The sequence below is a fragment of the Scyliorhinus torazame genome, chromosome 10, assembly GCF_047496885.1.
Source record: "Scyliorhinus torazame isolate Kashiwa2021f chromosome 10, sScyTor2.1, whole genome shotgun sequence".
Lineage (NCBI taxonomy): Eukaryota > Metazoa > Chordata > Chondrichthyes > Carcharhiniformes > Scyliorhinidae > Scyliorhinus > Scyliorhinus torazame.
The window spans coordinates 226,955,617-226,972,025 of NC_092716.1; the positions used below are offsets into that span (position 1 = coordinate 226,955,617).

At 42.9% G+C, this 16,409-nt stretch overlaps 1 protein-coding gene and 1 long non-coding RNA gene across 4 annotated transcripts in view; one reads left to right on the plus strand and one right to left on the minus strand.

The window, feature by feature from the left end:
- LOC140384630 (zinc finger protein 143-like) overlaps positions 1–10,298 on the plus strand; it is a 136,623-nt gene extending 126,325 nt beyond the window's left edge. For all 3 annotated transcript variants that reach the window (XM_072466518.1, XM_072466519.1, XM_072466520.1), the window contains exons 14-16: positions 1,654–1,815; positions 6,027–6,209; positions 9,279–10,298. In XM_072466518.1, the coding sequence (XP_072322619.1) occupies positions 1,654–1,815; positions 6,027–6,209; positions 9,279–9,368 (435 nt within the window). In that variant the 3' untranslated portion in view covers positions 9,369–10,298. The remainder of the gene's footprint in view (positions 1–1,653; positions 1,816–6,026; positions 6,210–9,278) is intronic.
- Positions 1–16,336, minus strand: part of LOC140384632 (uncharacterized) — a 69,237-nt gene extending 52,901 nt beyond the window's left edge. Inside the window, exon 1 of the long non-coding RNA XR_011933111.1 lies at positions 15,872–16,336. This is a non-coding gene — a long non-coding RNA (uncharacterized lncRNA). The remainder of the gene's footprint in view (positions 1–15,871) is intronic.
- Positions 16,337–16,409: the final 73 nt, after the last annotated feature.

Genomic DNA, 16,409 nt, shown 5'->3' on the forward strand with positions numbered 1-16,409 from the left:
GTGTGGATTAAACCACCTTTTGAACGGCGGGACAAGGCGGCGTGGGCGGGCTCCGGGGACCTGGGGGGGGCGCGGGGTGATCTGGCCCCGGGGGGTGCCCCCACAGTGGCCTGGCCCGCGATCGGGGCCCACTGATCTGCAGGCGGGCCTGTGCCGTGGGGGCACTCTTTCCCTTCCGCCTCTGCCACGGTCTCCACCATGGCGGAGGCGGAAGAGACTCCCTCCACTGCGCATGCGTGGGAAACTGTCAGCGGCCGCTGACGCCCCCGCGCATGCGCCGCCCTGAGATGTCATTTCCGCGCCAGCTGGCAGGGCAACAAAGGCCGTTTCCGCCAGCTGGCGGGGCGGAAATTCCTCCGGAGTCTGCCTAGCCCCTCAATGTTGGGGCTCGGCCCCCAAAGATGCGGAGCATTCCGCACCTTTGGGGCGGCGCGATGCTCGTCTGATTGGCGCCGTTTTGGGTGCCAGTCGGCGGACATCGCGCCGTTTCGGGAGAATTTCGCCCATGATCTGGCACGGGATAAATGCCACACAAAAGAAATCTCAAAGTGAGAAGCCATCAATTCCAGTTAAACTTTGATATTTTACATATTAAATTAAAACATTTACTGACAAAAAAACACTTCAACACACAGAATTATACTTACACAGTTAAAATTAATCTTGCAGAACTTTTACCCAAATAATTTCCTGCTTGGTTAGACTCATAAATAAACAATCCCTTTTAGATATTTAATAAATATTCCAGTAATATTACCAAAAGCAAACCCACTGTTACTGTCGGGAAGGTATGTCATGGGGCTTCTCTTTCTCTCTCTCTCTCTCCCACTCTACTCTGGAAATTAGAAACTTTAAAATGCAACCTGCCTACTTTCTGAAAAAAAAAATTTCTTTGGGTTGGCTGAAACTGACTCACATTTCTTCCTCCCTGTTCTCTTCCAGCAGTGTACACTCCTGCAGCTCTTATATGGTCACTCCCCCGAAGCTCTTTCATCTTGATTCCATTGTTTTTATCCTCCTTTGTAATTTACTTTCCCCAGAATATAAAAATATTTTATTTTCCCGATTGTCACCACTTTCAGATCAAATAAAATGTAATAGTCTCGCTTTATTTATTTACCACCTTCTCCAAGTTGTAAACCCCTTTTAATTTCCTGTTGAATTGTAACAACTGAAAACAACTAACCTTCTTTATTTCCTAATGCAAATTTCTACCCCTGTTTTATTTGCTTCTGGAAAATTCAACTTGCTTTTCACACCTAGCCCCTTTGATGTCCTCAACCCTGTAGTCATGAACGGACACACACACACACACGCGTCCCTGCTTCATAGAATAACACAATTAGCCCCCAAAATTTTAAATAATATCCTCTTTCTTCATCTCGTAAGTAATGTACTAATAAGGTATTGTGTAATAAGGACAGCATAAATATTGCACACAAATAAGGACATAATATGCGATGGAAATTGACTAAAATACATGCATGCACCCTCGTTAAATTGTTCTCTGCCCTCTAACCACCTGAACACAACATTTGATTTTCACTTCACATTCGTAATATTCTCACGATCAACTGGTTTTAAAAAAAAAAAAAAAGAAAATTCTTGGCTCTGCATGTTAACATTTGTACAAGCTTTATTTGTTTGTTTCAGATCAATATATCTCAGACAGATCTCCATGGGATTGGCAGTACTATAACAATGGTAACACAGGATGGCACTACCATCACAGTCCCAACACACGATGCTGTTATTTCCACACAAGATACGCACTCGGTTACAATGGTAACTACAGATGGTTCAGATGGTCAACAGGTAAAGGAATTTTGTTTTGTATGGTCAATATTTTTTAGATCGGTGGCATTCTGGATAAAATTTCATTCAATCTGTTGATACCTAAGGGTGAGCTATGTGCTCATACTTATTTGTAATTTTATGCAATTGTGCAAGTTAAGGAAAAGGTGGGACCGATCCAAATTGAAGAGGGAACTTGTGTGTAGATGCAGAGGCTGTGAGAAGGGTTTTTAATTTATTTTTTGTCTCTGTGTTTACAAAGGAAATGGATGAGGCAGATATAGTAGTCCAGGAGGAACACTGAGAGATACTGGATGGGATAATCACAAAGAGCGAGGAAGTACTCAAAGGATTGAAATCCTTGATTTTGATAAATCGTCAGGGCCAGATGGATTGTTTTCGAGGCTACTGAAGGAGGTCAGGGAGGAGATAGCAGATGCTCTGAGGATGATTTTCTAATCCTCATTAGACGCAGGGGAGGTACTGGAGGACTGGAGAAATGTTTAAAAAGGGATTAAAGGAAATGCCGAACAATTATAGACCAGTTAGTCTTGCGTCAGTGGTGGGCAAATTAATAGAATCAATCCTGAGAGATGAGATTAACTGTCACATAGAAAGGCATGGGATAGTCAGCATGGATTTTTTAAAGGAAGGTCTTGCCTCACAAATTTGATTGAATTCTTTGAGGGAGTGACTAGAAGGGTTGATGAAGGTAGTGCAGTGGACGTGGTGTACATGGATTTTAGCAAGGCATTTGCCCACATGGCAGATTGTCAAGAAAGTGAAAGCCCATGGGATACAGGGCAATGTGGCAAACTGGATAAAAAGTTGGCTTAGTAAGAGGAAACCAAGGGTAATGGTCAATGGCTGTCCTTGCAATTGGAAAGTTGTTTCAAGTGGTGTTCCACAGGGCTTGGTGTTGGGACCCTTACTGTTTGTGTTATATATTAACCATTTGGACGTGCATGTGGGAGCACAATTGGTAAATTTGCAGACGACACAAAGATTGGCCGAGTGGTGGACAGTGTAGAGGATAGCTATAATCTCCAGAATTATATAGGTGGCTTGGTGGAGTGGGCGATAAAGTGGCAGATGGAATTTAACACCGAGAAGTGTGAGGTCATGCATTTAGGGAGGTCAAACTGTTGTAGGGAGTACACAATAAATGGGAATATACTAAGAGGGGTAGAGGAAGTGAGAGATCTTGGCCTACAGGTAGACAAGTCCCTAAAGGCAGCAGTTCAAGTGGACAAGGTTTGTGAAGAAAGCATTTGGAATGCTCTCCTTCATTGGCAGAAGTGTAGAATATAAAAGTAAGGATGTTAGAATTGTATAAAACAATGATGAGGCCACAACTGGAATATTGTGTGCTGTTCTGGTCGCCACATTACAGGAAGGATGTTATTGCTCTGGAGAGAGTGCAGAGGAGGTTGCCAGGGCTAGAAAATTGTGGTTACGAGGAAACATTGGATAGGTTGGGGTTATTTACCTCGGAACAAAGAAGGCTGGGGTGACTTAATTGAGATGTACAAAATTATGAGGGGAGAAGGTAGGATGGATAAGATAGAATTGTTTCCCTTGGTGGAGAATTCTAGAACCAGAGGACATACATTTAAGATAAGTGGCAGAAGCTGTAGTGGGGGCATGAAGAAAAACGTTTTTACACAGAGGGTAGTGGGAGTCTGGAATTCACTGATGGTTGGTGGTGGAGGCAGAGATTCTCCTTAAAAGGTAGCTGGATCTGCACCTTAAGTGCTTTAAGTTACAGGGCTATGAACCAGGTGCAGGAAGGTGGGATTAGAAAGGGCACCTGGGTGTCCTCTGGCTGGCATGGACAAGGTGGGCCGAATGGCCTCCGTGCTGTAACTGTTCTATGATTCTCAACCTTTTTTCTAAATCCTCTTTTTTTTCTCTTACCTCATTCTCAGAACAAAATAAACCTACCATATCCACACATATCTATGGGTGTGCACATTTGGGGTCTTTTCACACTGCATGCTTGAGCAGTGTAGAAAAAGATTAGTCAGATTTCTCCTCCAATTGCTACATTGGTCTGCTGTGAACAAAACTTTGAAAAGAAAGACAATGGGCGGGATTCTCCACTCCCGCGCTAAGTGGCCGCGCCGTCATGAACGCCGTCGAGATTCACGACGGCGCGAAACGGCCCCGGTCCCGACCGATTCAGGCCCTGACAATGGGCCAGGATCAGGGCCGCGTCATCTACACGCGCCAGGCCTTGTCGCCCGCGTAAAAGCGGCGCCGCATAGATGACGCGGCCGGCGCTGCATAACGGGCGTCATCCGCGCATGCGTGGTTGCCGTCCTCTCTAAGTCCGCCCCGCAAGAAGATGGCCGATGGATCTTGCGGGGCTGCGGAAGGAAGGAGGTCCTCCTTCAGAGAGGACGGCCCGACGATCGGTGGGCACCGATCGCGGGCCACCCCACATCTGAGGTACCCCCCGGTGTAGGATCCCCCCTCGTTCACGCACCCCCAGCGTTCACGCACCGCTCACGACTGCAGCGACCAGGTGTGGACGGCGCCGGGGGGAACCTGCCGTTTTGGCCTGGCCGCTCAGCCCACCCGGGCCTCAGAATAGCGGGGGTGCCGGAGAATTGCCATTTTCGGCGTCTCCGGCGATTCTCCGGCCTGCGGCCCACGAAACTCGACCGGGCCGTTCCCACCGCTTGGGAGAATCGCGGGAGGGCGTCGGCCCAGGCGATTCTCCCAACCGGCGTGGGAGTGGAGAATCGCGCCCCCTATGAGTGCATCTTCAACATGCATATAAACACAGAATAGACTTAAACAGTGGCCGTTTCAAGGGGGATCATAATAAACCCCGTTCGTTCTGTGATTGGCCCATGTGTGGATGCCTTGATTTTACTCCAAAATCCACCGTCATAGACTTTAAAAATATTTTGACATCCTTGGGTCAGGAAAGGCACCAGATAAATTAAAATTATTTTAAATCAATTGTCTTTGGCCTCTAGGTTGCAAGGCAATCCAATTCCTGGTTTGGCCTTTGGTATGCAGGCATTTTCCAGTCCACAGCCTGGTCCTCTTCTTGGCCTAATCTCAAATTTAACCCTCCCTGTCAATTAAGCCTAGCACTGCTAATGGACTTGCGTAAGAAATAGGAGCAAGAGTAGGCCATTTGGCCCCTTGAGCCTGCTCCGCCATTCAATATCATGGCTGTGGTGGCCTTAACCCCACTTTCTTGTCTCCCCTTCACCTCAACTTTTGACTCTCTTGTAAATGGGACTTGAACCACTTAACTATGTATGAATAGATGATTTGATTTTATTCATTTTTTCTTCTTCTTCAAGCCTTCCCAAGTTCTCTTTGTGTCTGTATTTTCCCTGTTAAAAAGGCTGTTCGTAGACCAGCTGTCAAGCAGGTCTGTGAGAACATAACCGGGTCACGCTTCCTCTTCTCCCTTTGCAAATTGTTAAGCTTCTGTTTGTCTTGTAGCCGTGAGGTCTTAACTGCAAACTTGTGTGGGTAAGAACAGTACAAAACTGTGAAGACACATTTTGCTTTAGTTTCTTTAAAACAAACAATCATCTCAACAGTGTGTACTTTTTCACTGTCTTGTGAAAGAGATTTATTTACATGTTTTAGCAGCTTAACAAAAAATTAAGTTTATAATGTATAATTATTTTATTTTATTATAACAATATTACAACCAGGGGCTGGTTTAGCACACTGGGCTAAATCACTGGCTTTTAAAGCAGACCAAAGCAGGCCAGCAGCACGGTTCAATTCCCGTACCAGCCTCCCCGAACAGGCGCCGGAATGTGGCGACCAGGGGCTTTTCACAGCAACTTCATTTTGAAGCCTACTTGTGACAATAAGCAATTTTCATTCATTCATTTCATTCATATTAACAATCCTATGCAAAAGTATTTACATGTTTCAACAGCTTAACAAAAAATTAAGTCTACAGCATATAATTATTTCATTTTATTCTAACAATATTAACAATCATGTGCAAAAATATTTTCCAACTGCTGGACCAGATGCCCCTCGAATAATTCACCATTGACGAACTGGTAGGCCAGTAATATTCTAGTTACATTTCTGTTGAAATATCATTAGTTACAATTGACAGCAGTATTCAAATCTTCCAAAGATCATAACTGAACCACATGTATTATTAAATGGAATAAATTAATTCTGAAAGTACATGTTTTGTAAATTCTGGTATTTAATTAAAAGCATCTATTTTCCTAAAGGTGGCTATAGTGACACCAGATTGTGTGATGAGGGGCGAGACCACTATAGCTGCACTACGGGCTGCATCTGTTGAAGTGGAAAAAATGGTTTCTCACCAGAACCATGAGCATCATTTAGTGACCGGAGGAGCACGACCTGTAACATTACTGGCTACGGCAAACGGCACTCAAATTGCAGTGCAGGTGGGTTTTGAACATTCTACCCTTGCATAATAAAAAAAATGTTTGTGATGTACACTTTTGATTTGTAATTATTTGACATAGTTTTTTTTCAGAGTAAGATTAAATAAAATTGTCCAAAAATAGGAAGACCTGATGGTTTGTATTATACCACAGCTTCTTGTTTGCTGAGTGTCCTTAATGACTGATGTTGATGTCCAATGTTCATGTTTATTTATCATTTTGTCTCTTTTCATCTTCCTTTAACTTTGTTCTTATATCTTTAAAACCTTATTGCCTCTTTGGCATTGAACATGTGTCAATATTATGACTGTGGGGAGAGGAAAAATTACTACATATATTGTCTGCAATGCACCCATAAAGTTTGATATGCATATGTTTATTGATTATGTTCCTTCCAAATCAAAAGACTATTGTAATATGACAGATACTGCACAGTAATTTATCTCCACTCTGATTGTTAGTGCTTGGTGACTCGTGGTTAGTGACTTGTAGTTATGAGTGGGAGTTGGGGAAAAGAAAATTCAAAACTCTGTCTCACTAGGGCATCAATATTTCTTGATGCATTTTTAGTTTGATGCTTTCTAAATTCAAAACCGCAAATTCACTATAAAAATTGTCTGTTTTTGTGATGCGCAGTTCCTTATTGAAACTGAAACCAAGGTCATGTTTTGGAAAGTAAGGAGTTGAAACCAAATCAGGGTGGGAGCTGAACCGCCTCAGTAGGGAGGTTATGCTTCAGTTCTATAGGACATTGGCGAGGACCACATCTGGAGTATTGTGTACGGTATTGGTCTCCTTATGCAATGAAAGATGTAAATGCCTGAGAAGCAGTTCAGAGGTTTACTAGACTAATACCAGGAATGGGGTGGGTTGTCTTAACGAGGAACGGTTAGGTTTGTATCCATGGAGGGCAGCACGGTGGCACAGTGGTTAGCATTGCTGCCTCACGGCGCCGAGGTCCCAGGTTTGATCCCGGCACTAGGTCACTGTCCGTGTGGAGTTTGCACATTCTCCCCGTGTTTGCGTGGGTTTCGCCCCCACAACCCAAAGATGTGGAGGGTAGGTGGATTGGCCACAATAAGTTGCCCCTTAATTGGAAAAAATGAATTGGCTACTCTAAATTTATTTTTAAAAAGGTTTGTATCCATGAGAGTTTAGAAGAGTAAGAGTCAGCTTGATCAAGAACAAAGACAAACAAAGAAATGTACAGCACAGGAACAGGCCCTTCGGCCCTCCAAGCCCGTGCCGACCATGCTGCCCGACTAAACTACAATCTTCTACACTTCCTGAGAATTTAAGAATCTGAGAGGGATTGACAGGGTGAATTTGGAAAGGATGTTTCCTCTTGCTGGAGAATATAGAACTAGAGGTCACTGTTTAAAAATAAGGGGCCGCTCATTTAAGACAGAGATAAGGAGATTTTCTTTCTCTGAGGGTCATGAGTCTTTGGAATTCTCTTCTTGCAAAGGTAGTTGAGGCAGGGTCTTTGAATATCTTTAAGATAGCAGATTCTTGGTTAACATGGGGGTGAGAGGTTATTGCCGGTTGGCTGGAATGTGGGATTGAAGTCACAATATATATTGAAGTTACATATATATTGAATATATTCAAGAGGCGGCTGGATATAGCACTTGGAGAGAATGGGATCAAAGGCTATGGGGAGAAAGCAGGATTAGGCTATTGAGTTGGATGATCAGCCATGATCGTGATGAATGACAGAGCAGGCTCGAAGGGCCAAAAGGCCTCCTCCTGCTCCTATCTTCTATGTATCTATGTATCAGATCAGCCATGACATTACTGAATGGTGGAGCAGGTTCAAGGGGCCGGGTGGCACACTCCAGCTCCTAAGTGGTATGATTCTATGCTTCTCCCACTCCACTATGAGTAGTTTGGCAGTAACTCCACTCATCCAAAATTCCACTGCCAGAGATGCACTCAACCTCTGATCATTTAAATACCCACATCTTACATAGTTCTGGGAGCAGCATTTCTGACAGCTGAGAAATAGCTTCATTCTATTGTCTGACCTGTGGGTCACGCAATTACTGAAGGTAGGCTGCGAAGTTAAACAGAGAATGGTGCTCTGAGGCCAGGACATTTGTTTGAGCATCAATGTGTGTTTTGATCTCCCTGCCACATCTCCAAATAATGCAGAATATCAATGCCATCTCATCTTGTGATTTCTAAAACTGTAGACCAACATTGTTTATAATCTCAGAGAATGGTGGTTGCTCCAACATTCCTCTGTATTTTGCAGTTGGTTATGTGTGTACAATATAAATGCAATAGAACTTCTTTTCCTTCAAGTTTATATCCTAATTGTTTTGATGAATTCCCAATTGTCTCCAAATGTTGGTGGCATGCTTAGTGATTTTAAATAAGCCAGCTCCTCCATCTAGGTATAAAGCCATTGTGATTCCTTTGGCAAAAATGTCCACTTCTTTCATCTTGTCCTTGCTTTTAGGCTAAAGTTGAGTAGATGACAATAAGTCAAAGGTGGGAAGATTGCAAGGATGGGTCATGTCACAAAATTTGGATTTTTCCTCAACTGCAATCTGTAGCAAGGTGGCTGTAAGCAGGTGACAATCTGATCGTTCCATCGGATGTATCAGATTAGCAATCACTGTTAAGTCTCCTGAATAAAACTTCCAGTCACCTAGATTGGAAATTTTGAAATATGGTAGCTGATAATCTGCCACCTGCAACCCCCTTGCACAGGACACATGAAGATCTTTGAGGTTGCAATAGATTATTTCCAATCTCTACCTCAACCCCTTTGCCTTTCCATTGGCTTTACTTATGGCTCAATGCCCATTTCTGTTTTATGATGTCTCTGTGAAATGCTTTGGGGCATTTTCTTACATTAACGGCACTGTATAAATACAGGTAGATGTTGCCACCTGTGATTTAACTAACTTTACTATCCATACAGGTTTAGCTGTTCAGTATAGTTTGACTGACAGAACATCTAATAATCATTTGCACAATGTTGCGAACTGACAAACGCACTTTTGTCCATGAGGAATATTACATTTAACAAATCATCATATTTATTTATTTTTTTCATAGCTCGGTGAGCAGCAAACATTGGAGGAAGCAATCAGAATAGCATCTAGAATACAACATGGTGAAACGCCAGGGATTGATGAACATCAATAAATGAGTAATTGAAAATGATGTAAGGGCTGCAGTTCTGCCTATTTCCCACAATAGTTGTACTGTGTATGGTACACAGACTGTATCACTCACAGGCCCTGGGTAGCTTTTGAACATTTTTAAAGCTGCAATATATTGTGAACATCATGAATTTTTTAAGCCGTCATTTAGAGTACTAATTAAAAATAAGTTCATGAATCAAAATTTGTGACACTACAAACTAGTTCCAAGATTGAGTATTAATTTATCTCCACTCTTCACTTATGACATGTTGTATACTATTCTAATTTATTTTGTCACTGCTCAGATGCATTACATACACCACAATTTCTTTTAAAGTGTCTCTGCAAACCAGTGTTTAGAGTGGGAAGAATATTTACTGTACTACTGATTTCCAGTTTAAAGATGTGAATTCTTTATTCCCAATTAACTTCACTAGACACGTGTACATTTTCCTGTTAAATGGTTTTTGCTAAAGCTTGTATAAACATGATTTTTAAAAACTTTTTATGATATGTTGCAGCTTTAGAGTGGAATTATCACTGCCTGTTGACTGTGTACAGTTTGGAGTAGACAAATCAGGTAAATATTGAGGTACTTTAAACTGTAGGCCCGAAAATGTGGAGTGCCTGAGCATGCGTTAAAAACTTAAATCTGCATGTATTTCAGCACCTGGGAAATGTAAGTGATAGAATATTACATTCTAGTATAAGCATTAAGGAGTTGAACATATTTGGGACTACAGTTTTACACTTTTATGAAAAATTATTTCATACTACTAAAAGGTGTTTGATTTTTTTGCTTGTGACTAATTACCTGTAAATACATACTAATGCCACAGATGTAACCTACATTTTACTTTTTACATATGATCATGTAAAAATTCAAAAAGAGGAGCTTTGGTTGTGCAATATTAAAGACATACAATCTAAATTTTATGTTGCTTTATTCAAAAATAACACACTTTATTCTTTTTTGTGTTAGGCGTTATTTTGAAGGCATTCTGATTGAAACAAAGGGGAAAAAAAGACATTGCTTGAATGACTTGCTGAATTAATGATAATGGTACATCCTTTGCATAGGGTTTTAAATCAGATATGTTTAGACTTGGGCAATAACAACCATTAGTAGAAAGGCTGATTTATTAAAACATAGAAGCCACTTTTGTTAAGGAGACTTCAAACAAGTTCTTGCTACTATGCTATTTTTAAAAAAAAAATTAGGGGAAAATTTTAAATGTTTACTTTTTTATTTTTAAGTAGTAGTTTAACTTCCTGTCAGCAGGTGTTGCCAAGGACTATTTTTAAGTATATTAAAAGAAAATATTTTGAAATTAAGTTTCTTGTGAGGGTTTTTATTTGAGCTCTTAATGTTAAAAAAATCTCTGTGGCCTTCTTCATTACTTACATTATTCATTCTATCTGAACTTGAAAGTCTGGCTTACTTGGTAGCACTTAGGAATCAGAAGATTGTGAGTTCAAGCTCCAATCCAGACGTGAACATATAATTTAGGTTGACGTCCCAGCACGGTATTAAGGGAATACTGCATTGCTGGAATGCTATTCCATGAATGAGATGTTACAAATGGGGCCGCCCCCAAACGTCCCATTAGTACTTCTGGAAGATAAGGATTCATAAGGCCGTATTCAAAGAGGCAAAGGTCCTGCCCTACGGGTCAAAATTCTTCAAACAACACCACCAAAATGGCATTAATGACTCATTCTTCACGATATTCCATGTTCAAAATGGCTGATGTGTTTTACTTGCCTATCAGCTACTGTAATTCTGAATGATTTTGAATTACTTTGAGATATTTCTGATAGATAAGATAAGGTGTTTTCTTAAACCCAAGTGATTTATTTATTTACAAAAGTCAAGTTGCAAAGCTGTAATGAATTTATGTTTTTGGATTGAGTGCGAACCTTTTGTATTTTTAAACATAGGAGTAGGTTATTTAGTCGCCAGTTTTTATTAAATATTATCAAATGAATATACGCAAAGATGGAAATTCATTCAGGCTAATGAGGTTTTGTTTTCGCACCAAAAGAATCTTGCATATCTGCTGTCAAATATCATTGGCACTTTGAGATGTTGTTAGTTATCCAGTTGAAAGAAAGAGGCTGCACTGTCAGGAACAAAAGGTTATATTTTTCTGATCTCACCCATCTTCTCTCAAAGGCTGTGATTAATATGCTTTTGTAGATGGTACCAGTTCTCCAGAACTGGTCAACCATGGGGCATCATACTAAGCCTCATCCTGTCAAATTCCGAGGGGTGCACAACACCAAAAATCTGTCCTGGTCCACCCACGTCGACGTTACCACCAAGAAAGGGGCTGTTTAGCACAGGGCTAAATCGCTGGCTTTGAAAGCAGACCAAGGCAGGCCAGCAGCACGGTTCAATTCCTGTAACAGCCTCCCCGAACAGGCGCCGGAATGTGGCGACTAGGGGCTTTTCACAGTAACTTCATTTGAAGCCTACTTGTGACAATAAGCGATTTTCATTTCATTTCAACAAAGCACAACAGCGCCCATACTTCCTCAGGAAACTAAAGAAATACTGACTCTTACCAACTTTTACAGATGCACCACAGAAAGCATCCTATCTGGCTGCATCACAAGCTGATACGGCAACTGCTCAGCCCAAGACTACAGGAAACTTCAGAGAGTCGTGAACATAACCCAGTCCATCATACAGACATCACATTCTGCCTCCCATCCATTGACTCTATCTACACCTCCCGCTGCCTGGGGAAAGCGGGCAGCATAATCAAAGACCCCTCCCACCCGGCTTACTTAATCTTCCAACTTCTTCCATCGGGCAGGAGATACAAAAGTCTGAGAAGACGCACAAACTGATTCGAAAACAGCTTCTTCCCCGCTGTCACCAGACTCCGAAATGACCCTCTTATGGACCGACCTGATTAATACTTCACCCCTGTATGCTTCACCTGATGCCGGTGTCTATGTATTTACATTGTGCATCTTGTGTTGCCCTATTATGGATTTTCTTTTTTTCTTTTCTTGTACTAAATTATCTGTTTGAGCTGCTCGCAGAAAAATACTTTTCACTGTACCTCGGTACACATGACAATAAACAAATCCAATCCAAATCCATATGTACACTTTTGAACACCGACTAGCAATCGGGGAGTTGAGCCTTTGGTTAGACACAGTGCAATTAATAGGGAATGATCCTTTAACGCATTATCTGCTGATGCCAGATTTAAAAAAAATATTTTATTCAAGGCATTTTCAAGTAAACAAACAAAAGCAGAACAACCCAACAACTCTATAAACAACCAGCACTCACTACACCCCCACTCCTAATACCACACCCTTCTCACATCCCATCTTCTCCTTTTAACCTGCTTACCCCCCTCCCCCGCTGCCGACTGACCCCTCAAACCTCCTTAAAGATATCAATAAACACTCCCATCCCAGTCAAACCCATCCACCGACCTCCTCAAGACAAACCTAATCTTCTCCAGCCTCAGGCATTCCACCAGGTCGCTCACCCACAACCCGCTTTTGGCTGCTCTGAGTCCCATTAACAGATCAAAATCCTTGTCTGGGTTGTCAGAGAGGCAAAGGCCAAAACATCAGCGCCTCTCACCATAAATATCGCCACCTCTGGACTCGGGACCACCTCCACACCTAGCACCTCTGATATCACGTCCGTGAACACCTGCCGGAACCCCCTGAACCTTAACCGAGAACATGTGGATGTGATTTGTGGGCCTCCCGCACACCGTCAACACCAACCTCTACCCCCTCAAAGAACCTACTCATCCTTGCCACCATCAAATGCGCCCTATATATCACTTTAAACTGGATGACGCTTAGTCTCGCACACGACGAGGATGCATTCACCCTCTGCAAGGCCTCTGCCCACATCTCGACCCCCCCACTCCTCCCAGTTCCTCCTCCCACTTCCACTTAATGTCCCCCACCAGGGCTCCCTCCCAATTCATCAACTCCTTATAGACATAGGACACCTGATGCTAGAAGATTAATGAAACCTCATTGTTGAACACTGGCAGATATTGAGAACTGACAAGATTTTGCTCCAGATACTCTGGTCAGTATTCTTTCAAACCACAAGTGCCACTTTTCCTTGGGAGCTTTGTCAGTTTCCATTTACCAAAACAAATATTCAAACAATTCTGAACTATATAAGCACACATATCAGGCTGAATTCTCTGGTCCCCCAGCTGCGTGCTTCTCGTCAGTGCGCTGTTCGCTGGTGGTGGGAATCCGTACTCCTGCTGCTTGTCAATGGTATTTCCCATTGAAGCCACCCCACGCCGCCAGGAAACCCGTGGGTGGGGATATGCTGCCAGTGGAAAAAGTGAATCATAATGCTAGAGAATTCTGGCCACCGTATTGCAATAGTTTTTATATAAACTTTAGAGCTTTGAAATAACTGCACAATATTCATTTATTTTAGCGAATAAAACCTGAGATTGAAATAACTTCGTGATTTCAGGATACTGATAATTTCTAGTCTTGTGTTTTATTTGCTAAAGTATTATTCTTCAGTACAATACAAGCAGTTGCTTTTAGTATTTTGCGATTGTAACCAGGTTGCAAAACTAGCATGTTGAAAATATTTGATTTTAAAAGCAACCGATAAAAACTAATATTGATGAGGGTAATGCGGTTCATATGGTACTTGTGGACTTCCAAAAACCATTTGAGAAAGTGGCACTTGTCAACAAAGTTAGAACCCATGGAATAACAGGGACAGGATATGAAATTGGACAGGTGACAGGAAACAGACAAGTTGTGAACAGTTTGTTCTTGGCCTGGAGAAGGTAAATATTGGCATTCACCAGTGGTCTGTCAGGATCCCTGTCTCGTGACATATCTTAATGACCTAGATTTGGGTGTGCAAGTCACAATTACAAAATTTGTTGATGATGCTGTTGATGACACAAAACTTGGAAGTATGGATGATAGTCTTCAAGTTTGGTTAAAAAGGCAAAATAAAATGATAATACAAAAAGAAAGTATTCTGTTGATTCAAGTAACAAAGGAGAATTAAGATTAGACTAAGGCCCTCCAAGACTGCGCTGATCATGCTGTTGTTTCCACTTGTGGCCCAGAATAACAGGAAATCAATATATAGTAGCCACTAACAGATCAAAATAGTGGGAAATTTCTTTAACAATGAATAGCAAAAATGTTGAATTTGCTGTCATATGGAGTAAATAAAGCAGATAACAATGAGGTATTTAAGGAAGGGTTGCAAATGCTGGTTGAATATATTAATCACTTGACTTCCTATCTTGATCTCACTTTTGACCCCATAGTCCTGCTATTCATCATCTTCCCTATAGGGCAGCATGATAGGACAGTGGTTAGCACTGTTGCTTCACAGCTCCAGGGTCCCAGGTTTAATTCCTTGCTTGGGTCATTGTGCGGAGTCTGCACGGTCTCCCTGGGCGCGATTTTCCACTCCCACGCCGGTTGGGAGAATCGCCTGGGCCACCAAAATTTCCGGGGAAGCCAGTCCGACGCCCTCCCACGATTCTCCCAAGCGGCGGGAACGGCCCGGTCGAGTTTCGCAGGCCGGAGATACCCAAAATGGCAATTCTCGGGCACCCCCGCTATTCTCAGGCCCGGATGGGCCCTAGTGGCCAGGCCAAAACGGCGGGTGCCCCCCAGCACCGTCCACACCTGGTCGCTACAGTCGTGGGCGGTGCGTGAATGCTGGGGGGGGGGGCAGCGGGGGCGAGGGGGGATCCTGCACCGGGGGGTACCTTAAATGTGGGGTGGATCGCGATCGGTGCCCACCGATCGTCGGGCCGTCCTCTCTGAAGGACGACCTCCTTCCGCCGCCCCGCAAGATCCGTCCCCCATATTCTTGCGGGGCGGATTTGGACAGGACGGCAACCACACATGCGCGGGTTGGCGCTGGCCAACCCGCGCTATGCGCGGATGACGTCTGTTATGCGGCACCGGCCGCGTCATCTATGCGGTGCCGCTTTTACGCGGGCGGCAAGGCCTGGCGCGGGTAGATGACGTGGCCCCGATACTGGCCCATTGTCAGGGCCTGAATCGGTCGGGACCGGGGCCGTTCTGCGCCGTCGTGAACCTCGACGGCGCGGCCACTTTGGCGTGGGGGTGGAGAATCCCGCCCCGTGTCTGCATGGGTTTCCTCCCGAAAGATGTGCTTGTTAGGTGAATTGGACATTCTGAATTCTCCCTCTGTGTACCTGAACAGGTGCTGGAATGTGGCGACTAGGGGCTTTTCACAGTAATTCATTGCAGTGTTAATGTGAGCCTATTTGTGACAATAAAGATTATTATTATAATAAGAGTGCCTTCCTACAAACATTGGAAAGGGAGCAAAGACAACGTTGTCCAATTGGTTTAGTTCGGTTTCATATTCAATGAAACAGCCTTTTTCCTCACCTCTAATATTTTCATAGCTAAGAAATGAACGTATGCAATGAAAAGCAAACCAAACCCCAGAATTTTCTTTATGGCCCTATGGTTTACCTCTGGGCCGCTCGCAGCAGTATTTTCCATCGGGATTAATCGTCAATTCCCGGAGATTCCAAGGCAATCCTGGGCGGTTGCGACTGTATTTTGAGAGGCTCGATTAGAGAGTGGAACTCGAAGGGTCGGCTGTGAAGAGGTAATTTTGGAGTGGGAGGAGGCTTCTGTGGAGCATCAACTAGTGTCACAGACCACGGATCTGCTTTTGTGCTATAGACGCTGTTTTTAAAAAAAGTTTCTTGTTGAGATGTCGTCAGAGGTTTATGTCCCAGTGTTCAGTTACACAATGTTAACATTTGTTTTGCTTTAATGTTTGGCGAAAGATTACCCACTCACAAACACAATTCACCATCACTGGGTTCATTGTTTGGAAATAAGACGATTGCAAAGCTGATGGGGTCAGGACAGATCTGAGAATATAAAATCACAGGCAAACTAATATTTGATTAACTTTGAAACAATATGCAGTAAACCTTGTCAAATAGCTGCTGATTAGGTTTATATGTAATCTGATTAAGGGGTTGCTTTAAAATAAACT